We start from the raw sequence: 25,628 nt of genomic DNA, 5'->3' as shown, positions 1-25,628 counted from the left end.
AGCTCTGGAAGCGTCTCTTCGGATCCTGAGCAAGGCAGTGCACGCAGAGGAGCTGGGGACAGGGCATCTGCAGTATCCAGTGATGCCAGAGGAGCGGGAGGCAACCCTGAACAGAAGAATGGGGTCACCGGGTGGATCCCCAAGTGCAAACTGGAGGTGGGGTCCGGGGGAAAAGTAGGGCTCCTATGGAGGCGGGGCCGCTCGGAAGAACCCGGGGGCCTGAGGGATTGTGGAAATGAAGCACCCACAGGGCGGGGCCTTGGGGGCTAGGGCGTTCTGGGAGAGAACGAAGACCTGGACCTAGGTGTTGGACCGAGTAGGGGGCTGTATGGACATAGGGGCAGAACGGTCCTGGGTTCCGGGATGGAGAGGGGGCAGGACCAAGGCGGGGCCTGGACGAGGCGGAGTCCCAGGGGCGGGATGGGGCCCGGACGATTCCATAGTTCCGGTCTTGTCTGGGGAGGATAAAGAGGGTTGTTCTATGTGTCAGGATGGGTGCTGTGGTCTCACTGCATGGATGCGGGAAGGTCGCAGGAGAGAGAAATGGGGTCGTCTCGGAGCCGGTGCCGGCCGGTTCTGGGGTGGAAGAGGGCCGAAGTGGGGTGGTCCCGGGGCGGGTGCTGGGTGGGAAAGAGGGTGAGCCTGGGGTAAGGGAGGAGCGAAGGGTGTTGGATGGTCCCGGGGCGGGTGCTAAAAGGGTGCCTGTGGTGGGGAGGCGGTCCCGAGGGGGCGGGTAGGGGTGTTGTCAGGCGGTACAGGGTACTGGCCTCCGGGGAACAGCAGTCCCACGGTTCGGGGCGGTCTCTGCGTCTAAGAGTGCTCTTCTAGACTGATCCTCGCTCTAAGCACAATCCCGCTAGCCAACCCCTGCCGCCGAGGGCTTTCCTGCTTAGTGCTCGTCATCATGTCTTTTATTCCGGTGGCCGAGGACTCCGACTTCCCCATCCAAAACCTGCCCTATGGCGTTTTCTCCACTCAAAGCCACGTGAGCTTCGGCGCTTGGGCTAGGGCGCGGGGAGGTGGGAACAGTTCTTCCCGAGCCTCGGTGGAAGGTGCCTGTGACTCGAACGCGGCTCATGATCCACCATAGCTGTACACGATGTTGAAATTCAGTCCCAGTTTGTGTGGTTGTACGAGAACAAATGCAAAGAGAAATGGGAATTATCGCCCCTCGCCTGGACAGCAGGCCCGTGAGATTATTGTGACCCAGAAACCGACGCGTAGTCCCTCAGGCCCTTTCTTTTCAAGAAGCCTGGTGGTCGCTCACTCTATACTGCTAGTCCTTGACTCTACAACCTGGAAAGTATGAGCTGACTCCCATATTTTTGAGCAACTCTGAGGATGCAAGTACTTCCTGGCTTAGAAACTGTGCGGTCTAAGATACCAGATTCTTTTACCTTTAGCCTAAATTCTTTCTGCTCTAGTGTGAGCTGCTAGGCATTCCCTGAACTGATCACAAGTCCCGTGGGGCAAGAGAAACGAACTTTGACTTGCACGCATAGTCTGATTAGAAAGAAATCTTTAAAAACGGTTTTAGTGTAGCTGAGTTATCAGCGAATACATAAAGGGTTCCTTGGGTGGGAAAAGCACATCCTTCCAAAATGTTTGTGGTATTTTCTGCTTGCTTTTTGCTTACACTGTTGATTCAGCTTTGTAAGCCATAGAGCCATGGACACTGCTTGGACGTACAGGAATCAGAATATCTTCGCCAGGATTGGCAGGTAGCATAGGTAGGGAGGGTGCTTGGCTAGCTAGCATCAGCAGAAGGAAGGAAGAAAGGGGTTCCTGGCAGTTGGTCCCTTTCTCTACATCTGTTGCCCAGATGGCTGCCCTTTTGTCTCCTGCGTGTGCTGAATGCTTTGGTCAGAAGAGTCAACTCGTGGTTTCACAACCACCAAGCATGACTAGATGTTGCAAGGACACGAAGTTAATGTGTGTGCCTTTCCACATAGGAGGTGTGTGGAGCCTTCACCTGTGCCAGCCAACCACCTTCTGGAAGCAGAATACTCCCTCTGGCCTCCTCTGGTACTTTGCCCTCAGCAGAGGAGCCCTCTCTCTCAGCCTTTTCTGGGAGCACCAGTGGGTTACGCAGATGTATCACATTTGTGCAGGCACTTGCCTAGGTAGTAAGGGACTCTGACTTGTGCTCCCAGAGGAATCTGGAGCTATTGTTCTTTTATGTGTGGCTAGAGGCTTTTTAGACATACTCTGCAGATTCTTCGTTGTTGTTGTTGTTGTTGTTATTATTACCAATATTATTTTGATTTCTTGAGACAGGATTTACCTGTGTAGCCCTGCCTGTTCTGAAACTAGATCTGCAAACCAGGCTAGCCTCAAACTCAGAGATCTGCCTGCCTCTTAAAAAAAAAGTCGGGCATGGTGGCACACTCCTTTGAACCCACACTTAGTAAGCAGAGGCAGGCAGATCTCTGAGTTTGAGGCTAGCCTGGTTTGCAGATCTTAGTAATAAAAATTTAATTTTTAGGTTGGGAATTTAGCTCAGTGGTAGAGCGCTTGCCTAGCAAGCACAAGGCCCTGGGTTCGATCCTCAGCTCAAAAAAAATTATTTTTTAGTTTTAAAATTAAATTTTTGAGAATTTCATATATAAGTACTGTATCTAAATCATTCCTGCTCCTCCCACTCGTCCTTCCCCCTCCCAAACTAATGATCTCTCCTTTATTATTGTTACATGTATATTCATATGTATATAAAACCCACTGAATATATTTAGCTTTGCTCATATGTACTTGTATCCAGGGCTGACAGCTTGGAATTGGACAACCTATGTGGGAGTTTGTCCCTAGGGGCAACAATTGACCTCCAGCTCTTCATCTAGGGGTGGGGCCATGTGGAATTTCCCATCAGCACTGGCAGGCCACCTGGTGTCATTGTGCTGGTCTTATTCAGGCAGCTATATTGTTGAGAGTTCCTAGGGGCATTTCCCTGGTCATGTCTAGGGGAAATGATCTATCAACAAGTGTCCTGAGCTACTGGCTCTTATTGTCTCTCTGGTCCCTCTTGGATGATTTTTTCCTGAGCCATAGGAGTAGAGATTGCATCGCAGATGTATCACGAAGTTGGGCACCCATGATGAATTGTTCTCTGCATTTTGACCCCTTGTGGATCTCTAATGGTTTCTATCTATTGCAAAAAGAAGCTTCTTTAATGAGGGGTGAGAGTTACACTTATCTGTGGGTATAAGGATACATATTTAGAACACTTAGATTTTTATAGGTTTCAGAAAATGGCAATAGTAGGTTATCCTCTTGGGTCTGTGACCTCTCCAGCCATGGGCAGTTGGCTAGGTTTACAGTAACAGGCATGGATTCCCTCCTATTGAGCAGGCCTTAAGTCCAATTAGACAGCTGTGGATTATTCTCAGGATCTAAGTGCCATTATTACCGCTTTGTGAATATCTTCCTATTCCAGTGATTGTTGTAGTTCATAGGCCTTAGATCTGGGTAAGACTACCGATTACCCCTCTCCCTTAACAGCTGTTATAATACCAAAGCGACTTAGTATAATTTATAGGCTTTGTTCACATATGACTAGGCAGGTAATGCCTATGATTAGATCACAGAGGTGACTCAATGATAGAGGTTCCTTCTTGCCTTCAGCAAGGCAGGACAGTTGCCCCAGGGTGTCCTGTACATCACCTGAGTGGACTGTCACTTGGACCCATGTAACTCAGGTTTGTGTTCTTTGGAGCACAGTGGGGAGACTGAGGCCCATGGAGTTACAGAGCTGAGAACATATGAGCTCTCCAGTGTAGCTTCTCAGGGTTTTGTGGCCTTGCTCTATTCCTAACCCCTAAGGGTAGAGACGGGGCCAGCCAAGAATTCCACCGCTCGGCTCCCATGAATTTCCTAGAATGGCAGAACTGCTGGTTCAGGTGCCAAGGAAGCCTGGCTTAGGACAGAGTTCCAGGAGGTGAAGTCTTCCAACATGCTTAGTGTTGTGGGGCCAGAGACCAGTCTTGATAAAATATTTGGGTCACTGTATTCATCTGAACTCCTGCAGAGCTTTTATGGGGGCATACAAGAAATTCATTCACGTGGTTGGAGCACTGTGGCTTCTGCAGAACCCTACAACCTGAGTTCTGCTGCATTTGAGCTACCACAGAGCTGTCACTCCAAGTTACTGCATGTGGAGCACTCACTGCTCTGCTCCACAGAACGGCCCTGAGCAAAGCCCTAGGCCCAGTATAAAGAGGAAATCAGGTTCTTGGTAAGGTGGTGAGCAGCTCATCCCTAGAGGCATGTAAGCAATGCTAGGAACTTTGCCTCCACAGGCTCCCTGTTCTTCCTCTTTCCATCAAGAGATCATAGCTTTATTCTCTCTTTATGAGGGTTGTCCCAAAGGGACCCATTGATCCCTACATATTGGGTTGCTGTTGCCGTGAATGAGCTGGCCCTGTCAGAACTAACCGTGTCATTCTCCTCCTAGCCAAAGCCACGGATTGGTGTGGCCATCGGTGACCAAATCTTGGACCTCAGTGTCATTAAACACCTCTTTACTGGGCCTGTCCTCTCCAAACACCAGCATGTCTTCGATGAGGTATGATATCATGTCATAGATGGTCTCCATTTCATCACCTGTTGCAAATGAGATAGTGTTTTCTTAGTCACAGGTTATCCCTGGTTAAACCACATCTTAGGGTGGTTTCTCAGCAGAATGTAAGCTCATGAGACCAGAGGGTCTTTCCAAGTTACCTCTGATGGGAGGATATTCTGTAACTCTGGTTCCTTTTTATACTGAACTTTGGTCTTTCAAGGCCCAAGAAAACCATGAGAAAAGGAGCTGTGAGCCTTATAGTCCAGATTTGGGGAACAGCTTGAGACAGTCATGCTGGCCTCCATGTTCATGAGGGATGGCTGCCCACTCCTTCAAGGGCACAGTCCTGGGTCACCCAGCCTTGCTTGTGTCTGTCTATCTCTGGTAGTTGCACTGTCATCTAGGTGTGCAGAAGTACCGGGGGCAGTCAGCTTGGCTTCCATGTCTGTGTGGAATGGGTGCCACTTTCCTCCCTTGTCACGCACAGGCCAGCTCTTAGGATCTGCTTTTTCCTGACACACAGGCAGGGGTGCTTGTGGTATCCACTGAGTGCCTGTTTTGTACAGGAGTTTTCCTACATCCTCTCTGTCAGTCCTCCTAGCCACCCTCCAGCACAGACTCAGTATTGTCTCTAGATGAGAGGGACTCATGCAGTTTGTGGAGCATGGATTGTGGGGTGCATATCCAGGAGTAGACAGGGCATCAAGAAGGTAACCAGCTTTCTCTAGCTGTATGCAGAGAAGACAAAAATGTAAACAAAGGCCCCAACTTGTGAACACACAGAGAGAAGTCAGACTCTGACAAGAGGGCTGGCTCAAGGATTTTTCTCAGGCATAACCATCTCTGATCCTGTTTTGGTCTTAGACAACTCTCAACAGCTTTATGGGCCTGGGCCAAGCTGCCTGGAAGGAGGCAAGAACAGCCTTGCAGAACTTGCTGTCTGCCAGCCAAGCCAGGCTGAGAGATGACAAGGAGCTTCGGCAGCGGTGAGGAACACATAAGGAGAGAGGGACATGTCAGGGGAGACAAGGATGGGGGAGTTGGTAGTACCCTCATGCACTGCTGCTTGGCTGACTGGCCTAGTACAATCAGGCCAACTTCATCCATCGCAGTTCTGGGTTGCATGTTGGTGGGAGGGTTCTGGGCCTGAAGGACTGGATGGAGCCGCTGATTCTATGTTTCAGTGCATTCACCTCCCAGGCTTCTGCCAAGATGCACCTTCCTGCTACCATAGGTGAGTCCTGTTTCCATGTTCTATCAACCTGAGTATTTTAGTGGGCCTAGATGGCTGGGCAGAAGCATTGAACCCCTATATCTTGGTGGAAAGAAAGCAGAGTGAGGGCGTTAAGATTGCCAGATGATCCCAACATGACACAGTTAGCCTTGGTTCAGGTTGTCTCAAGCCTGCTCTCCTGAAGAAGTAGCAGCCTATCTAAGTTTGTGACTAGCTACATGGCTCCCTGTACAGCAAATTCACCTCTTCTTCCTAGAAGGCAAACACTGTGAGCTGTCAGGAAAGAGAGTTTTGAGGAAAGCCAGAGGGCCCCCACAGGGCCCATGTATGCATTTGACCAGGCATCTGATTTGATTGAATCTGCAAGTTGCTGTCGATACAGCCTGATAGCCTGAAGCTGAGATGGGCCCATCAGCCTGTATGTATCCTTGTATGTCAGCAATGAGAGGGGGGTCTCTGCTCTTTCATGAGTACCTATGATCAGAGAACTGTCCAGTTCTGCCCTGGAAGGATGGGGTTTCCTGAACCAGTTTCTCCATTCGGCAGAGTCTTCCAGAGGTGCTAGTGCCCACAGCGGGCTTGAGGATGGGCTTGTCTCTTGCTTCCCTTTAGGACTGTGCTATACTTTCACAGCAAGCTAGTTGTTTCCTAGGGGTCCTTCATCCTTTCCAGTTAACTGATGCTGTGGCTTCTTGTTTTTACTGTCATGGACACGATTGCTTTTGTGGTAAATGCATTCACTCTTACTTCTGTGCATAGGACTGAAGGTGGGAAGTAGTGAGTACAGTAAGCGATGGGCTGTCCACCCCTTGCCTAGCTGGCTCCCAGACTGTTTCTTCTCCTTATCTTTCCACCTCCACTTCCAGTCCAAGCTGCTGGGATTGGGGTACTCAGCTTTGCTTTGGGGTGGTGGTGGTGGCATAAGGTTTAGGAAGATGAGTAAGCAAACTACCCTAAGTGGGTTTTCTAGGAGATCTTAGTGATTCATTTGCATTTGAGAGAGGGCCACCTGGAGTTCCGGAACCTCCAAGTTCAGCTCATCACAACCCACAGGCACTGATATACAAGTTCAAATACAGATGCCTTGTTCTTGGTGCTGAGAGCCAGTCTCGTGAAATAGGGGCTGAGCTGGGACTGGCCTGAATGGTGACAGTTTCTGCACACCTGGGACTGGAGCAGAGTGAAGCCCACTCACTCCAAAGAAGGGTTCAGTAGTGGGGCCTTAGACTTGCCAGGATTTAAGCCGGCCGAGGTGAGGAAGAAATAAGACTAGGGAGCAGGCATAGAGTAAGCAAAGGCATGCCAAGGCTCGCCCATGTGAGGGTCACAGCAGTTACATGTGGTACAAGTTGGGAGGGAACGGTAGCAGCCATTTCATACTTCAATCTCGCTGCCTGGTTCAGAAAGTGTGCGCTTACTTTTTCTTTTTTTTTTTTTTTTCTGGAGGGGTCCTTGAATCTTGAAGAAGGGTGTGAGTCCTTCGCGTGGGACCGGCCTTCCTTCATCTAGGTCACTGGCTGTTTTGGGTCTCCCTTCTGCAGGAGACTACACAGACTTCTACTCCTCCCGGCAGCACGCCACGAATGTTGGCATCATGTTCAGGGGCAAGGAGAATGCGCTGATGCCCAACTGGTACGTCCTAGATCAGGTGGTGGGATACATTCAAAACCATCTCTCTCTCTAGATATATATCGATATGTAAAATGTTTTTCCTAGGAACTGCAAAGACCCGCTGTAGTCGAAGCAGCCCTAGAGGAAAAACTAGAAATGATGATGTTCCAGCCTCTGGAAAGAGCCGACCTAGCTTCTGATTCCCTCAGCATGACTGACTTTAGGCATGGGGGGCTGTCAAGGGCCTGTGGGCAGTTCCCTTCAACTCCCCTCTGGAGAACAGACATGGGGATTAGATTCCCTGTGCTGCTTGATCTCTAGATTCTTCTGTTGGCAAACTGCCTATGTTCTAACCATGAGCATTCTGAAAGAAAACAAAACCCAGCAATCTGAAATACTTCCAATCTCAAGCATTTTCGAGGAGGGAGGCTCATCCTATGTTATCTTTATATTGGAGAACGTGTGCATAAGGTAAACCAAAGGCAGTACTGAGGACCACCCTGAATCACACACCACAAGAGAAGGCCTCTTGTTCCTACTCTGTGAAGGGAGTGCAGGTCAAAGGCTGTGGCTCCCCAGTTTGCTTCAGATGAGGGTAAGGGTGCATTCCCTCACCCAGCCTTGCTGCTCACTTCCTGATCCCTGATAATTTGGCTAGACAAGTTCTGGCCCCGTGGTGAGAGGCGGCTCCCTTTGGGGCTAGACAGGCTGCTGGATCATTTTCCCTGAGGTCATGAGAGCAGACAGTTTCTGATGGATAAACAGCCTGGAACCATGCAGGGTCTACCCACCTTAAGCAGGAACCTGGAGGCCGGGTCCAGCCTGCTGTGTCCTGCAAGTCTGACCCTGATTATCCATTTTCCTGCTGCCGTGGACATTCCTTATGGTTCTATCACTGTCTTCACATGGTTGTCTCGTCTTCTACCTTATACAAAGGCACTCTGGGCTATAGGGCCTCTTAGATGATCCAGGGCTAATAATTATTAATACATCTTCCGGGGGGGGGCACAGACAGATCTTTTGGGGGAGCTGCCACTCACCGCACTGCAGGCACAACCTCTTGTTTTATTCAGAACAGCATTGGTGTTTATCATGGGCTATCTTCTCACCTACACGTAGTTCCGTGTGTTCATCAGAGAGCGCCCCTGGCCCCACCTTGCTTGGTAGTGTTTTGATATGTGGAAGACTCCTTTATTTCCTCTCCATATTGCTGGTTTACAAGCATCTTCTGACAGTGTTCCCCAGCCTTGGATAGCTATTTGTTCTGAACTTTATCATTTATTCCTAGGGTTCCCGTGCCTTGGAGATGGACAGGACCCCCTTCGCTTTTCCTCCCCCTTCTCCTCATCCTCCTCACTGTGTAGCTAGCCCTAGCTGGCCTAGAACCTACTATGTACACCAGGCCAGCCTGAAACGTGTGGTACCCTTCCCGTCTCTGCCTTCTGAGTGCTGGGATTACAGGCACACCCTGCCCCCTTCTCTTCCTAAAGCTGAATCATTTCCCCCTGTGTGACGCCACATTTGGTGTCTCCATTTACCTTTCTTAATTCATTTTGGATACTTGGAGACATGTTTTCACTTTTGAATTGTGAGTGTATATTGACTGTTTCTTTCTGAAGTTTAATTTACACCATGTAACAGCTTTGGCACCCATGACCTCTCACTCTCCTATGTCAGGCTCCACTTACCTGTAGGATACCATGGCCGGGCTTCCTCCATCGTGGTGTCTGGCACCCCAATCCGAAGACCCATGGGACAGATGAGACCTGATAACTGTAAGTGACTCCAGTATCCAGGCCCTGCCAATGCCCTGCTCTGCCCTTTTGCTTTGAGCTCTGTAGTCTGGTGTTGATGGTTCCTTTGATCTGTTGTCTCTCCAGCAAAGCCTCCTGTGTATGGTGCCTGCAGACTCCTGGACATAGAGTTGGAAATGGTGAGTTATGTGTAGAGTTTCATTGAGTGGGATCCATAAAGGCCTGCAGCAGGAAAGCTGGGAAGCAGTTCATGCCTGTCCAGCCACAAATAGCAGCCCTGTGGACCCGTCTGACCACTGAGTGCAATTGGTGTTCTTCCTTCAGGGTCTGTGTTTGTGAATTTGCCCACCTGCTAAGCTTATTTGCAACCCAAATATTAACACAAGCCATTGCCACACAGAGAAATGGAAAATATGAGTGTCTTGATGCACACACTGGTCCCCCGTTGAGGGCACACCAGGCTCCCTGTCTTCTTGTTTCAGATCTCATTCTCGAAACACTTGTTAATTTTCTGGTCTGTTTTCCCCCCATGTTTTCCACATTCTTATGTGCTTTGAGCTGATTTTGTTATTTATTATGTCCCCCAAGTGAAGAGTGCTTGTGCTCTCCTAACTGCAATAAGGCAGATGTCCCTTACAGAAACATGTGTTAGAAAAGCCTCCTTCCTCTCCAAGTTGAAGCTATTGATGGAGAATTTGGTGTTGAGCCAACGCTCTCTACCAAATATCATTAACAAGAAGAGGTAAAATATGGTTAGATAAAATGACTTATTGTTCAGTTGGTGAGTACTGTAGGCAGAGGCTGTGAAAACCCAGCTTGCTTCTGATGGGAGCATTGTTTCACCTAGTCTGTTCACATTCACGGTGATTTTATGGAATGTCACATGAGTAACAAGCATCCAACAGCCATATCCACCTCATTACACCTGTGGCAGGGCCTGTACCATTTCATAAACATGCTTATACCAAGGCTTCCCTTTTTTAAAGACATTTACTTATAATTTAAAATAATTTTTCCCAAAATTTTCCCTCCCTCCTCTCCTCCTAGCGAGGCTCCACATTTTATTTGAATTAAGCATATTATTACGAGAGTGCTGAAGACTCCCATGCAGTTGTGAGAAATGAGGTGGTGAGCCCCTGCACTTGAAAATGGTGGGGGGTTGGGGATTTAGCTCAGTGATAGAGCTCTTCCCTAGCAAGCGCAAGGCCCTGGGTTCGGTCCTCAGCTCTGGGGGAAAAAAAGAAAAGAAAATGGTGGGATCCTTCAGGTCTCGGTGCCCCCAGGTGTTTTTTCTTTTTATCTTGATGAAAAATTTTGCATTGTTTGTCACAGAACAAATAAAAATGACCCCGGTGTCATGACTGTAACTGATTCTGTGCTTTGAAGGAGTCTCCCCCTACCCCATTTAGCTCCACCTAGACATGACTGGGTGTTCTGTTGGTTCATCACATAGATAGCATTCATTTGGAGACAGGTTGGGCTGTGAGCTACCGTGTCAGGTGCTCTGGCATGAGCACATCTCATGCTTCTGTTCTTCACAATAGAGCTGTCGGATATTAGGTTATGGACTATAGGGAACAAAGAAAGGAACAGGAAGTCCCACTGGTGCCCTGAGGGTCAGCAAGAAACTGTCATGGGGATGGTAGGAAAACAGGGCATACATGAGTGCCATTCCGGTCTCAGAGATCCAGTGAATTAGTACCAGGTCCTCGGGCAGCCCTGGTTCCTGGTTGGACTTTGGAAATATTTTCCCTTTGCTCTGGAAGCCATAGTGACCCAGAGTGACAGGTCATCTTGAGATCTAACCAACTCTCCCTATGACAGGCTTTCTTTGTAGGCCCTGGGAACACATTCGGAGAGCCGATCCCTATTTCCAAAGCCCACGAGCACATTTTCGGGATGGTCCTCATGAACGACTGGAGTGGTAATGCCTGGTGGCCCAGCTTCCTCTGAGGTTCTGCTCTGAGGAGCGCAGAGGGCTTGGGGATGGGGCAGGAGGCCCAAGGCCTGGAAGAGTGATGCCTCTGACCTCTGACTCTAAGGGTGTGGGCCAGTCACAGCCTCCCTCAGCTGCTTCCTCATCATCTGTGGAAGGATGGAGCTGACAGGATCTAAACCTTTGTCAAGCCCCACCTATCTGCACTCACTATTGCCATCACCATCATCCCATTCTGCTGGTGAACAGAGCTGAGCCTTAAAGTTCAGCAGCCTAGCCTCTGAGTCCCAGCTTTGTGCCCTGCTACCATGCATAAAAGGAAGTGGGTTCACCCATCCCAGGAGAGCCCCCCACCCCCCAATTCAGGGATTGTCTTGTTACCCTGTGTTGTAGCCTGGTACGGTGCCTCCAAAGACCTCGGTCTTCACACTGAACACCCTTCTTTGCATTCCCTGGGAGGTCTGGTTTGCCCTGTAGAGAGGTCCATGCAGGTCAAGGGCAGGAAGCAGATAGGTGTGAGCCTGTAAGCCATTAGGGGAGCCCTAAGCTCCTGCCTTCTCCCTTAGCCCGAGACATCCAGCAGTGGGAGTATGTCCCCCTTGGGCCGTTCCTGGGGAAGAGCTTCGGAACCACCATCTCCCCTTGGGTGGTGCCCATGGATGCCCTCATGCCCTTTGTTGTGCCCAACCCAGATCAGGTAAGCACCCCTCTGCTGAAAGCCCTGCTCCCAGTTCCAGCCTCTGCCCTTTCCTGCTGCCCTTTGAGCAAATACAGAGACAAAGCAGTGCTTGGAGGATCTTGGTGCAGTGGCCAGGCAGCCGTGGCTCCAGGGATTTCTTTCCCTCCAACACAGTTCATAGGGGAAAATGTAATGTAGCTGTCAGAATTCTCTGAGTTCAGGGAACTGCCTGGCAAAACCCTGACTACACAGTTGCCCCATTGCACAATTTTGGTTTGTGCAACGGCTCCCTCTGGAGTCTACTTTGTAGAATGCATTTGGAATAGAGGGTAGAGGGAAAAGTGCATGTCTCTGTGACACTGTACCCAGTTCCCTTGCCCAGGCTTAGGCTGGTGGCCCTCGCTCTCACTCCCCAGCCTGTCCTAATATGCTCTGCCCCACCCCTTCACTACAGTCACCCTGCCTTTATGGTCTTAAGGCCAACACCTTGCAGGCCCTAACTTGCATAGATGTTCTCTGAAACATGGGTCTGTCAGTGACCTTTCCGGTCCTCCCGTGTCTGTCTCTGGGTCCAACTGTCCCTCAAAGGGTTCTGCTCAGGGCCCTCTACTTTTCCTCCCCACATTCTCCCTGGCATTGTCTCAACAGCCTGCGTACTGTGCATTTCTCCCTCACTCGTCCACGTAACTTCATTCTTGAACAACTTGGGGATTTTCCCTGCAAATTGGCCCTTCATGAAAGTCCCAGCAAGGCCTTCACTCCATCTCCTCAGATCTTCCCTAGCTGCTTCCATCATAGCACCCACCTTTACCCTTCACTGCTCTCCCTCCCCTTTGTCTGTCTCCTTCCATACCCTCCCTCTCCTTGTCTGCCCTCAAAGGACCTGTTGGGCTCCTGCCTTCCATGGCCCACATCTTCCCTCCTCATCCTTCTCCAGGTCCATCTTCACAGAGCTGTCTGGACCCCAGCTGCCTCTGTCCTTCCCAAGTACCATCTATGAACAGCTGTCACCGCCCTTGTCCATTCCCAACTAATCAGTGTCTTTTCCCTCGAAAGCAGCTTCGAGTTTAACCCTTCACGCACTGGGAAGGAATTGCATTCCGCACTAGCATCACTAGTCAACACCGTTACCGTTAGAAACACACAGCTGTTCAAATCACCCAGCGTGATCTTATGTCCTGCTAAACGATTTTCTGTATTGTATTTTAGGGAAATGCTCTTTTGTATACAGCATCTCCGCCTGGCCACCAGCTGCCTCCCCAGGTGTTCCAGCACCAAATAGGGTTGCCAGATTCACTGTTGTCAGGCACTCTGCCTTCCAGGGCACCTACCTTGCTCTCTCTGTTGTCCTAGCCTTTCCTTACAGATTCTATGAATCATTTTGCCTCCCCTGGTCCCCTTTCCAAACCTATCCTCTCCTGCAGCGTTGCTCCTTTGCCTGACCTGCTTATGCTCCCCATCCTCAGCTGATTTTCTCAAAGCTAGCACATGCGACCTCCTGATTCTTACTGCCCAACTATGGACAGTATACAGGGACTGGGTCTCTGGAGAAAAAATACTGCTGCCACATGGCACACTCTGTGCTGGAAAGCAGAGGCTGCTGGGAACTCAGCCCTCCTGATAGCCACCTCTCTGATGTGCTCTTTACTCCAGGACCCCAAGCCCTTGCCGTATCTCTGCCACAAGCAGCCCTACACATTTGATATCAACCTGTCTGTTGCCTTGAAAGGTATGTGGCAGGGTGAGTGGTGTTGCCCATGCTCAGCGGGCAGGCATGGGCAGGTGCCACTGCCCCAAGGGATCCTGAGCTTTTTGGCTGAGGGGCACTACAGGCACCTGCTCCAGTCTGGAGCCTGTGTGGGGCTCTTATAAAGAAAAAGAGAATGCAAGGGCCATCCTCCATTTTAGAGGTGTTGTCCTCCATGGGAACACTGGTTCCCTACTCTGTTGGACTCTTCCAGCCAGGGTCTACCTAGTCTCTGCTTACATTTGTCACTGCTAGTCACCTTACACTGCCCCCCAGATGTGTGGCACATTTCATCAAATGCCTGTTTGAAAGCCTGACCTCAGAGGCTCATGGGACTGTGAGAAGCAGGGCTCAGCCCTGAGCAGCAGGTTAGATAGCACAGAGATCCATGTTGATGGCCTGCCTCCGTTGAGCCTCTTCACAGACTGAGCTGTGAGGGGATGGCTCTCCAGGCCAAGCTGTGGTGTGAGGGGCCTGCTAGGCAGGCCGTGGTGGAAGTCCAGTCTCAGCTCTTCTCTTGTCCAGCTGTGGGGCTTGGGCAAGGTACCAAGTAATGTCCTAGTTTGTCATCTGTGAAGCAGGGGGATTATAGCATTGGTTTTATTGTACAATGGTGATGAAATAGGAAACTGATCCATACACCTGGATCTAGCCCCAGAACAGAACCCATAACTAGGAAGGGGCAGGTGTCATCTTCATGTTCAGGGTGGAAGAGAGCCTGCCCGAGGGACACATTCAGTTCCTCAAGGCCAGACTCTAGCTGGCTCCTTGTTCCCTCAATTTCTCTCCTTTTGTCTGTGATTACACACAGGCTGTGTTGTGTCCTTATGGTCAGTTCCTGGATTTGAGCCCTCATAAGTGGCAAGAGATGCAATTTTTTTCTTTCTTTCTTTTTCACTTATTTTACGTACATTGGTGTGAAGGTGTCAGATCTCCTGGAACTGGAGTTACAGACAGTTGTGAGCTGCCGTGAGGGTGCTGGGAATTGAATCCGGGTCCTCTAGAAGAGCAGCCAGTGCTCTTAATCGCTGAACCATCTCTCCAGCCCCAAGACTCAATTTCTTAAGGATCAAGTAGCAGGATGCTCCATCTAAGAAAGATCTAAGAGCCATGACGGCATCCTCTGGGAAACTGCTGGTCCCATCCTTTCCTGTTTCAAGTCAGGAAGCAGAGGCTCAGGGAGGATTACCCTGAGTTGTGGCACCGGTGAGGGCCAGGCTGGAACTAAGTGCCAGGGCTGTAAGTTCCAAGCTAGTGTTTTCACTTCTAGACACATCCTTGCAGTGCCTCCCTAGCTTGCTCTTGTTCTGGGCATTTCCCTGTGTCAACAAAGGGCACAGATGGGAAGGGGCAGGACAGGAGTGAAATCACAGCATCCAGGGGTCCAGAGCTCACTCTGACGTTCTGCGCTGACGTCAGAATGACGGGGTCGGAAAGCAGCCATGTGGGCACCCTGACTTCCTGGTAGGCTTTAGAGCACACCTCCTGTTGTAGAGGGGCAACAAGCACCAAGGGAAGGAAGGGCTGGGCTTTGAGGGTGGAAGTGCTTTCTAGCGGTTCATACTATCAGAAGATGGTTGGTTCCTTGCATGAAGTAGGTGCTTAGTAAGGACTGCTGGCATTAATGATGAACTAAAACACTGTCCCAGCTCTCCAGAGAGTAGCAGGCTGTGTTTGATCAAGGTCATATGTAGGTTTCCTGGTGGCTATTAGAAACATTATAGGAAGAGGTACTCTGAAGTCAGGTCTAGACTCAGGCTCACATGCCTCTGTCAGCAGTGTTTGCTGTGGGTGTGGGAGAAGAAACCGAGAGCTTAGGTACACATCTTTGCCCTTCCTGGACCAGATGACCTCAGTGGGCATCTCCAAGCTCTGATACCCTCTAAACATATTGTTCCACATTCTAAGTGAAATCCTAGCAGGCCAGTGGAAGCAATTGGAAAGGTTACCTTTCTGATCGGTGGGACTAAATCTTCATGAGTATTACTTCTTAATTTCTGACAGGAGAAGGAATGAGCCAGGCGGCTACCATCTGCAGGTCCAACTTTAAGGTGAGTTTGGAGGCCATTAGACTGCTTTGTGGGAGGGGAAGAAAGGGACAGGAACAGGAGACTAGCATCCACCTAGGATGAGAGGGCAGGTCAGCTGGAAAGCCTGGAGTCTCCATGACCCTGTCCCTTCCTAGACATGCATGACATCAACCTGAAAGCCTGGAGTCTCCATGACCCTGTCCCTTCCTAGACATGCATGACATCACAGAGTCCTGTCAAGATGGAGGGTGCTGCACAGATGTGGCCCAAGTTTTCTGGGAGCATTTCACATCTTGTAATGGCCAGCCTCTGGATTCCATGTCCTCACGGGCTGGATTGATGAAAGTGCTGCTGTGTCCACATGTGGGGGGCCTGAGGTTGACAGTGGGTGTCTTCCTTATTTTTGAGACAATGTCTCTTCCTGAACCTGGAGCTCATTGACTGGCTAGGCTGGCCAGCTAGCAATCTCAGGTATCCTCCTGTCTCTGCCTCCTTAGTGCTGAGAGGACAGGCACACAACGCACCCAGATTTTTATGTGTGCCATGGGGACTCAGTCAAACTTGGGTCCTCGTGTCTGTGCAGCAAGCTTTACTAACACCTTGGCAGCCCACTTATTTTTTAATCAAACCTTTTAAAAATATTTATTTTAAAAATTGTGTGTGCATGCATGTATGCATGTATACACATGCATGTGCAAACACTTATGGAGTCCAGAAAAAGAGTGATCCCTGGTGCTGGTGTTACAGGAGGTTGTGAGAACCCAACATGGGTACTGAAAAACCACCTTAGGCTCCCTGCTATAGAAGTATGTGTTATAAGTACAGAGCCATCAAAGAGCAGAGGGTTTTTTGTTGTTGTTGTTGTTGTTGTTTTGTTTTGTTTTGTTTTGAAACAACAGCACACACATGTACAGATACAGTACATATATGGAAATGCTAGGATCAAAAGTGTAAATGCTCAGGAGTTTTCACAAAGCAAGCATCCCTGTGCATCCAGCACCCATGTCAGAAAGGGGAATTCCCAGCCCTTGTCAGCCTGCTGCCTCTTTACAGCTACTCCACCATTTTCCCAAGGCAGACCACATCTCTTTGCTTCTCTTGCCATACAGACTTTGTCTGTTTATCAGTTTTATGGGGATGGTTATAGTGCGTATCTTCTATGCTGGACTTCATTGTTGCAGTGCTAGATTTGTGAGGTTCAGCCACATTGTTCTTGCAGTGGGAACTTGTTTGTCTCATTGCTATAAAGGATGCTGCTGTACCAGCTCTACAATGGGTGATGGGCATTTGGTTGCTACCATATTTTGGCCAACTTTGAATTCTAGTACACATCTCTTGGAGTACACGTGTGCACATATCTGTTGGTTACATACTCAGGATTAGAACTGCTGGGTGATAACACACACACACACACACACACACACACACACACACACTCACACACACACACACACACACTCACACACTGCATATGCACACTCATGCTCACAAACACATCCCACAAAGCAGAGTGCATAACTAGGAATACTTTTGAATAGCTTTCCAAGATGTTCCACCTCTACTCACTTAACCAAGAGAATCCCTCACAGGTGTGTCCATGGGTCAGCTGAATCTGGATAGTCCTTCACAGTGGCTTCTTCCCCACTTGGTTCTAGATTATATCAAGTTGGCAACTGAGATTAGCCATCACATGAACATTCCCACTACTGACATCTAAACAATTCTGCTACTGCATGTATGGACATGAAGTGTTTGCCTTTTCAACTCAGCCATTAGGGGTATTGTGGCTTTGCTTGTATTTCCATAATGGCCAACACAACTGGGTACCTCTTCATATGTTCTTTGGCCACGTGAAGAATGAGTGGATGCATTTGTTTTGCATAATCTCCTTGTAGTTAAAAGAGAGTTAAGGGCTGGAGAGATGGCTCAGAGGTTAAGAGCACTGACTGTTCTTCCAGAGGTCTTGAGTTCAATTCCCAGCACCCACATGGTGGCTCACAACCATCTGTAATGAGATCTGGCACCCTCTTCTATATACTAAATAAATAAATCTTTAAAAAAGAGAGAGAGAGAGAGAGAGAGAGAGAGAGAGAGAGAGAGAGAGAGAGTTAAAAAGTAGAGAGCTTGAAGAGGAACCAAGGGAAGAATCTACTTCTGAGGATCCATTACCTGCCAGTATGATTGTCGAAGGGAGACACAGGAAGCTGTGCTATTGTGGAGGCTTGGGCATGCATTGCCTCTGAGTGTTTCAGGCACAGGAGCATTGACCTCACTCTGACATTCTGTTAGAATCCTTTCAGCTCCAGGGCTGGTGTCACTTCCAAGTCCTGGTCTGAGGGGTGGTCAGCCAGACCTTACGGCAGGAAGGACAGTCCACCAGGAACAGCTCTGGGAACTCCCAGGCCTCAGGTGCTCATGAACACATAGGCCTGGGCAGACAGAAAGGGTTGAGAAGGCCCAGGTTTCAGACATCTCGGAAAAGGTGGTTGGGAGAGATGAGGTTCCAGAGGAAGTGAGGTTAGAGCTGGTGGGCGAGGTGGGTTGGAACCTTAGCAGGTGGACAGCAGGGCATCTGGAGAGGGACTAGAGGAAGGCAAAATCTCAACTGAAACGAAGCAGGCATAAATTATAAGTACACCTGGGTTGTGGAGGGCAGGGAAGGCACGGAGCAAGCAGACTACATCCTGCCCGGAAAGCGGGATGCCCACACGTGTCCTGCTGCTTCCTGCCCTCAGCATATGTACTGGACCATGCTGCAGCAACTCACACACCATTCTGTTAATGGCTGCAATCTGAGACCTGGGGACCTCCTGGCTTCTGGAACCATCAGCGGATCAGTGAGTCAAACTACCCCCCTGGGACACCAAACCAAAGATAGTCAAATTGAGCAATGTGGGGGGAGAGAGTAAACTGCTTCCCTGCTAAGGGAGATCTGTGTGAGATCCAGAGCTTGACTCTGTCTCCCCGGAAAGCAGCAGCCATTCTATCTAACCCTCTGTTCCCTCCTAGGAGGAGGTGACCTCACAGCTGCAGCCTTCTCATCTACCCCTGAGCCACCACGAGCCTGGGGAGAGGGGTGCACAACTTTGGAAATGATGATGTGGGGTGGTAAATAGGTTGGCTTCACTCTGTGAGATCCTGGCCATGTCAACTGGGAGGTGACGGCCTCTTGCCAGTGGTAGGGTGTTGGACATGACACTGTCTGGGGTTGTTAGCTGCAGTCTGTGGAATGAGAAGGCACACTGAAACAGGGCCCCGGGCACAGGACCCTGAATAGACAGCATGCTTATAGGAAAGATGAAGGCACAGCCTGTTGAGCTACCAGGACATGTCCATAGTGGCCTCAAAGATTTATGGGCCCCTATGTCTCACTGTACTGTCTACACTAGAGCTGATATATCATATCACCAAGATGTAAATACATGTCACTCCCTTCTCTTCTAAAGGAACCTGGAAGCTTCGGCTCTATGCTGGAACTGTCCTGGAGGGGAACAAAGGCCATCGATCTAGGCCAGGGGCAGACCAGGACCTTCCTTTTGGATGGTGATGAAGTCATCATAACAGGTATGGACCACCAAGCCCCATGGGCCGAGATAGATAGGTATCTATCTCTCTTTCACTCACTGGCGTTTCTGGATTCTGTGTTTGCGTGGTATGCCTTGGGCTACAGCCTGGGCTATATAGCCTGGGGACTTCATGTGTTAGTGTCTACACAGGTAACATCATAAGAGTCCATTTTACATCCCTTTCCCTCAGCAATTATTCAGTAATGGTGGGGTCCTTGCTTTCTGGACTATGTCCCAATCCATGGGCAGGGGCTGATGTGGAACTGGGGTCAGGGAGGGCATGACTACAGTAGTGCCTGAGGTCCTTAGCAGCTCCTTTCCAGGAGATTGAAGACCTCACATCATTGTTGCCATTCTGCCCTCCACATATTCATCAATAGCAAGGAAGACACAATCATGGTTAGCAGACCACTTCTTGGAGTCATAAACATTCCAGTGACCTCCCAGGGACTTATCAACGGTGTGACCGTTGATGTACTCAACATCCTGAGGCTTGATTGGCCTCATCTTCACAATTTGATAACAGAGCTGGAGGATGTGCCCATAGCTTTGCTCTTGGATGAAGTGCACTGGGCCCCTACTGAGTCCCCAGAAGGGCATCCTGGGACTCCAGAAATGAGGAGTAGCTCTCAGTAGAGTTGGCTCACATTGGCTTACACTGCAGCGTCGTCCCTACACTATTTATTGTACAGGATACACAGTGAGGTTGGCATTTCATGGAGGCATTGCAGATGGTGAATAAGGAAGTCTGGTTTCTCCTCCAGGCAACTGATCTGTACAGTCCGAATTCTTTTCACCTTGGGGCATCTAAAGCATGGAATATATGTTACAATTAAAGTACTTGAACCAGTAACGATGTATATCCAGGTCTTCTTGTCCTCTGCTGTTTTACATAACACTCTGGAGAGCCAAGCACCTTGACCTTTCTTTGGTGGGACCGTCTCTAAAGGGCATTCCTCCATGGGGCCTATAACCATCTCCTACATTCTCACCTGTTCTGCTCTCAGCCCACCTGCCACTCATTTCCTTTTGTGTATCTTCTGCTCTCCCAACACTTCCTTGATGCTGCCCTGGTACCAGTAGTCAGTCCTGTGGACTGAAACTTTTGTTGCTTACTTTATTACTCTTTTACTATATCAGAGGGTCCCACCATCCAGCTCTCAAATAAATACACAGAGGCTTATTCCTACTTATAAATGCCTGGCTTTAGCTTGACTTGTTTCTTGCCAGCTTTTCTTAACTTTGAATTATGCCGTCTACCTTTTGCCTCTGAGCTTTTTCTTTTCTTACTTCTGTGTGTCTTTCTTTCACTCTTTCTCCATGGCTGGCTGTGTAGCTGGGTGGCTGACCTCAGTATCCTTTCCTCCTTGTTCTCTTGCTCCTTCCTCCTAGATTTCTTCTTCTACTTGTTCTCTCTGCCTGCCAGCCCCGACTGTTCTTTCTCCTGCCTCACTATTGGCTGTTCAGCTCTTTATTAGACCATCAAGTGTATTTATTTGTTTATTTATTTATTTACTTGGTTTTTCAGGACAGGGTTTCACTGTGTGGCTTTGGAGCCTGTCCTGGGAACTCGCTCTGTAGCTCAGGCTGGCCTTGAATTTGCAGAGATCCACCTGCCTCTGCCTCCCGAGTGCTGAAATTAAAGGTGTTCACCACCACCACCCAACCCATTTGGTGTTTTATACAAGCAAAGCATCACAGCTTCACAGAGTTAAACAAATGCAACATGGACAAAAGTAACATTTCTTAAAATAATATTTTACAACAGGAATCTTAGACCTCTTTCTTCATCCTAGTCTGCTGAATATCTCCTTAAGGTGCCCTCTTTTCTCTGTGCAGTTGACATGCTCTACATATTCCACAGCTGGAGCCCTCGTGAAGCTTCTACAGTAGACCTTTTAGTCAGTTCTGCTCACAGGGTCCCCCTGCTTGCTCCACAATGCTTCTATTCTGCCCAAGCTCCTCTTGTGGTACCCATCTGCAGCTTCATACAATCTATCAGCACTTTGGTATGCCTTGGGCTACAGCCTGGGGACTTCATGTGCTAGTGTCTTCACAGGAAACATCATGAGAGTCCATTTTGTCAACTCAATGTCCTTCTACTACAGACCCTCTGCTATCATAGCACCACTTTTCATAGATACTGTGGCTCCTCAGACTCAGCCTGGTTCAGCCTTTCCTGCCATTAAAGTAGTCACCTTTGTCCTCTGCCAGGAGTTCACTTAGTATCATTCAAGCCGGCAGCATGCCTGTCAGCTCCCATACCTAGCCAAGGGCTCCTCTTCATTTCCTGGGCTGTGATAAGAGCTCGTGGGCTTGATGGTCTTCTTACAGTTCTGAAAGGCAGAAATCAGCCATGCAGGTGGTGAAGGGGCTGCACTCCCTCCAGGTGCCTGGGGGGAAGGCCTATTCTTGGCCTGCCAGCTACAGTGCCACCAGCAGAGCTCCCAGTGCCCATTCCCATCAAGACACAGTCTTGTTCTGTTCCCCAAACCTCGCTCCTTGTCTCATATGACATGCTCGTGTTGGTTTTCGGGCCCACCCAAAGAGCCTTCTTTTGAAGGCTCTTTCCACAGTCCCATCTGAAAGCCTTTACTCTGTGAGGTAGGTTTGAGGTCCCAGTGTGGGAGCTGATGTCCTTGCAGTCCACAGCTCAATCTGAAGTGCCCAGAGACAGGCCAAGCACACTATTGAGTGGACCGAACCAAGGAGAAAGGTACAGGCAGAGCTCAAGACAACAAGCTTGTCACTGTTGATCACTACCCACTTTGCTCTCACAGTTCTTAATTCTGCATAACGGTGTAGTGCCTCATGGTCTCTGTGCCTCAGCGTCCATGTATCCAACCAGTTGCGGAGGGAAAACACTGAGAAGAGTTGTGTCTTTACTGGAAATATCCAGTTCTCCTGTCATTACTCCCGAAGCCGTACAGTGTAACTCTTGACATGGCATTTGTATTGTCTTAGACATTGTAAACCACCCTTGCATGATTTGAAGTGTAGGGACCATGTGTGTAGGCCATATGCAAAATGTCCAGGGGCTTACCCTGGAGATGCCAAGGGCCGACTGGACTTACTAAATGTCTGCAGAGTCCAGCTATGTTGGAGGTATATATCTACTTCCGTGATTTCTCCTTTTACTCACCCAAGCCTTTGGAAAATGTGTCATTGTCCCAGTTTTGCAAAATAAAAAAACCTAGGAGAGCATAAGGGAGGTGAATTAGGGCACACACAGACAACAAGGTCAGGACACAGTTCCCGTTGTGAGCTGCTCTCTCCAAGGCTAGACCTCTGCACGTCAGGCAAGTACTCCAACTGCTGTATGCCAGTTTTATGTATGGTATTGTTCCGGCACCTGCCAGCCAACCCCAGGTTCTTGCTGTGGTCCTGTGGATTGAGTAAAAGCATTTTTTTTTTCAAGTGTTGATGTGGAAAGAGAGAAAGTGACATTGACTCTCTGATGTCAGTATGACAGAACCTGAATAAGCTGCCTCTAATAATGCAATCTTGGCTGGGCAGTTGTCAGGCCTGGAAAAAAGGGCCCTGGGGCTGAGGCAGGCAGCCCCATGGTGTTCTTGATGTTTGTACCACAGGGGGCAGGAGGAGTCCTTTTCTGTGTGGTTGTGGGAAGCAGGATCCACAGGCTCCCCGGTTTGTCCTGCCTTGGCACCATGGCCTGTAAACTGCCTTCCAGCTTCACATGCTCTGGTTCTGTTTGGCTCTTTCCTACTGGCTTTTTCTGACTTTCCTTTACCATGTCATTTTCCTGCCTTCTGCTTTCTCAAAGAGGAGACAAGTTCCCCCAGGAGTCACCCCCTGATGACTGAGTATGTGGTAGCTTCTCATGTAGTTTATATGACACTGTACAAGGTACCCATGGGTACCCAGACCTCACCCTTCATATACAGAGACCACAATTGAAATCCACATCCTTGGGTTGCAGAGATGGGTACAAACAGAGCCAGGATTTGAACTGGGCTCTTCTCCAGTGTGGCCCCTGCAGAGAACCACATAGGAGAAGAAAGTAACCAAACATCCTCAGTTTGAGCAAGTGGCTTCAGGCATCAATCTCCTCCAGCCTTGCCTTCTGTCCTCACTTGGCATTCTGCTTTGGACCTGCGAGGACCTGTTCCTGGAGACCAATGCTTCTCTGCCCACTGCTCTTTAGCTCACAGTTAGTTGAGACTTCTGTCTTGGCACCTGAAATCTTGTGACACAAACCCATTTCCTTTCCTGCAGTCATGTGATAGTGGTGTCTCTCACACCTGCCTCTGTGCCTGTTTTTCTTCACCACACAGATGTGCTGCCCATTTGGTCCAGGGAACCATTGGGCTTCTCAGTAATGTGCTTGAGTTTTCTTCCACTGGCTTCCGGGATCTCATTTCTTTCCATTTTTTTCCTTCTCACATTGAGTAGCAGGAGGCACAGCTCTGGACAGGGGACCTGTCTCTAGGGTGGGGGTGTGCCGTGAGTTAAATGAAAGGCAAAGGCCTGGCTCGGCTTCCATCCAGAGCAATGCTACCTTTGTCTTCATGCGTTCCCACTCCACCCTCTGAAGCAGCTCACATCCAGGAAGTCTGCAGCTCTGTGACTGATTCTGCCCTACTGTGTTTCAGGTCACTGCCAGGGGGACGGCTACCGTGTTGGTTTCGGTCAGTGTGCTGGGAAGGTGCTGCCTGCCCTCTCGCCAGCCTGAGGCTCCAGAAGCCACAGGCCACAGCCTTGCCTGCTGGGGACAATGCTGCAGCTGCCCTTCATGCAGGAATGAATAAAGCCATTTTGCTTGTAGGAAGTGCCACAGAGTTCTCTGTCCTTGGTTTTGTCCAGTGGGTCAGTGTATGCTGCTCCCATGGAGGCAGGCATTAGTTCATCGCTTCCAGGTGTGAGGCTGAAGGCCCTGATGGGGTTCTTCATCAGACACCTCAGGCCTTCAGTACTCCCTGGAATGTGGGAAGAGGGTGCCTGCTGAAGTATCCTGCACTCCCCAGAGAGATACATCCTGTGTGTATGTGTGTGTGTGTGTGTGTGTGTGTGTGTGTGTGTGTGTGTGTGCGTGTGTGTGCGTGTGTGCATGTGTGTGCCTGGAGACAAACACATACACACAAGGTGGGGAGGTATTATAGAGACTCCAAATCTAAGTGTTGATTATCTGGCAAAACTCTCTTTTCTCCTGTGGCTGTCACCATGGAACCAAGTCCTAGGTGCACACCTGAGTGAAGGCTAGGATAAGCAAGGGTCCTGGTGCTCACCTTTCTCCTTCATACCCACTAGAGCCCAGAAGTAGCCATGCCTGAGGTCCTCTGTCCCAACCCACTCTACACAGTATCCCTGGCCCAGTTTCTGAGTGATCAAAGAGGATGCCCATAACTCTTCTTGGGCTAGATGAGTGGGAATTCAGGCACGCTAATAATTAATGCCATTCAGTAGTCGTTTATGAGCCTTGTAACTTTATGACGTTCCTGAGTCTTATGAGTTTCCTGGGCTCCTTGTTTTGCTTCCTGAGTCTCATAACCCTCACCCCTACCTTCCTTTTGGAGGAAATAGCTACACAACACTCCACCACTTCCTCCAGCCTTCCCCTCCCTCTTCTGAAATGTTCCTTGAGTCTTAGAGAGGATGATATAGATGCCTGCTTATTTTCTTCCATTTATATCTTAGAATTGGGCCACAATGTCACAGCAACAGTCACTGATTCTCTAGTTTGACCCTTCATGAAACTCCATAGTAACTCCTGCCCACTGCAAAAAAAAAAAAAAAAAAAAAAAGAAGTTTCCCTCCATGATAGGAGCTGATCAGTGCAGTCATCCAAGGATATGTGCACAAATCTTTAGAAGATCATTTGATAGGCACATATTTCTGTTTAACAAACAACAGCGGTCACCTCCACAACTGCTGGGACTTGCCCTGGCTTACAGTTTCAAACATAGGTTCCCTCTTATTCCAAACATAGAATAGGCCTTAAATCTATTTAGAACGTGGTTGGTTGCACTTACAACAGGCATTCTACTATTGTACCAGTAGGCACACCTTGCCTGGCATGTTGATAGCATGGTATACCAGGTACTAGGTCAATAACCAGGTCAGTCTCAGCTTGATTTCTCCAGGTGCTTTAGCCAGAGCATGTGGTGCTTTCAACAATGCAGACTTAACATCTACTTGGGGCATGCAACCTACAGCAGAGGCAATATGGGGCTTATTTGGTGAACCAGTGTACAGAAAGGGGGATTGTATGGATTACGGTGCCCTACTCACTGCTCTGGCCAGCAACTTGTAGGGAATGTAAAAGCTGCAGCCTTCCTCAACTCTGTTTCTCCAGCTGTCTTGCCTCCCACCTCCAGAAACAACTGGCAAAACTGTAGTATAGAATGGGTTTTGAAAGGCTTAATTTCAGTGACTGACATACCAAAAAAAAAAAAAAAAAAGCAGTATCTGCCCCTTTTCTATTTTATTTATTTTTTTAAATTGATACACAAATTGTACATATTTATAGCATATCATAGGATGTTTTGATATGTGTGT

At 49.1% G+C, this 25,628-nt stretch overlaps 1 protein-coding gene across 3 annotated transcripts; it reads left to right on the top strand.

The window, feature by feature from the left end:
• Positions 1 to 690: 690 nt before the first annotated feature.
• On the top strand, positions 691 to 23,911 carry Fah (fumarylacetoacetate hydrolase). Of its 3 annotated transcripts, XM_036186669.1 has the most exons (15): positions 704 to 985; positions 1,953 to 2,025; positions 4,448 to 4,558; positions 5,420 to 5,541; positions 5,740 to 5,789; positions 7,331 to 7,421; positions 9,078 to 9,175; positions 9,281 to 9,333; positions 10,979 to 11,078; positions 11,657 to 11,787; positions 13,423 to 13,498; positions 15,521 to 15,567; positions 18,282 to 18,383; positions 18,993 to 19,110; positions 23,726 to 23,902. In XM_036186669.1, exons 1-15 carry the CDS (start codon positions 960 to 962, stop codon positions 23,803 to 23,805), a joined length of 1,278 nt encoding a protein of 425 aa, XP_036042562.1. In that variant the 5' UTR covers positions 704 to 959; the 3' UTR covers positions 23,806 to 23,902. The 3 variants fall into 3 exon arrangements, with proteins under 3 accessions (XP_036042570.1, XP_036042571.1, XP_036042562.1); XM_036186677.1 differs by lacking the exon at positions 1,953 to 2,025 and having other exon boundaries at positions 691 to 985; positions 23,726 to 23,911; XM_036186678.1 differs by lacking the exons at positions 10,979 to 11,078; positions 11,657 to 11,787 and having other exon boundaries at positions 701 to 985.
• The last annotated feature ends 1,717 nt before the right edge of the window (positions 23,912 to 25,628 follow it).

This window comes from Onychomys torridus, chromosome 1, assembly GCF_903995425.1.
Source record: "Onychomys torridus chromosome 1, mOncTor1.1, whole genome shotgun sequence".
Classification (NCBI taxonomy): domain Eukaryota; kingdom Metazoa; phylum Chordata; class Mammalia; order Rodentia; family Cricetidae; genus Onychomys; species Onychomys torridus.
The sequence above is the reverse complement of the archived record's forward strand: the minus strand, read 5'-3'. Positions and strand labels throughout refer to the sequence as shown.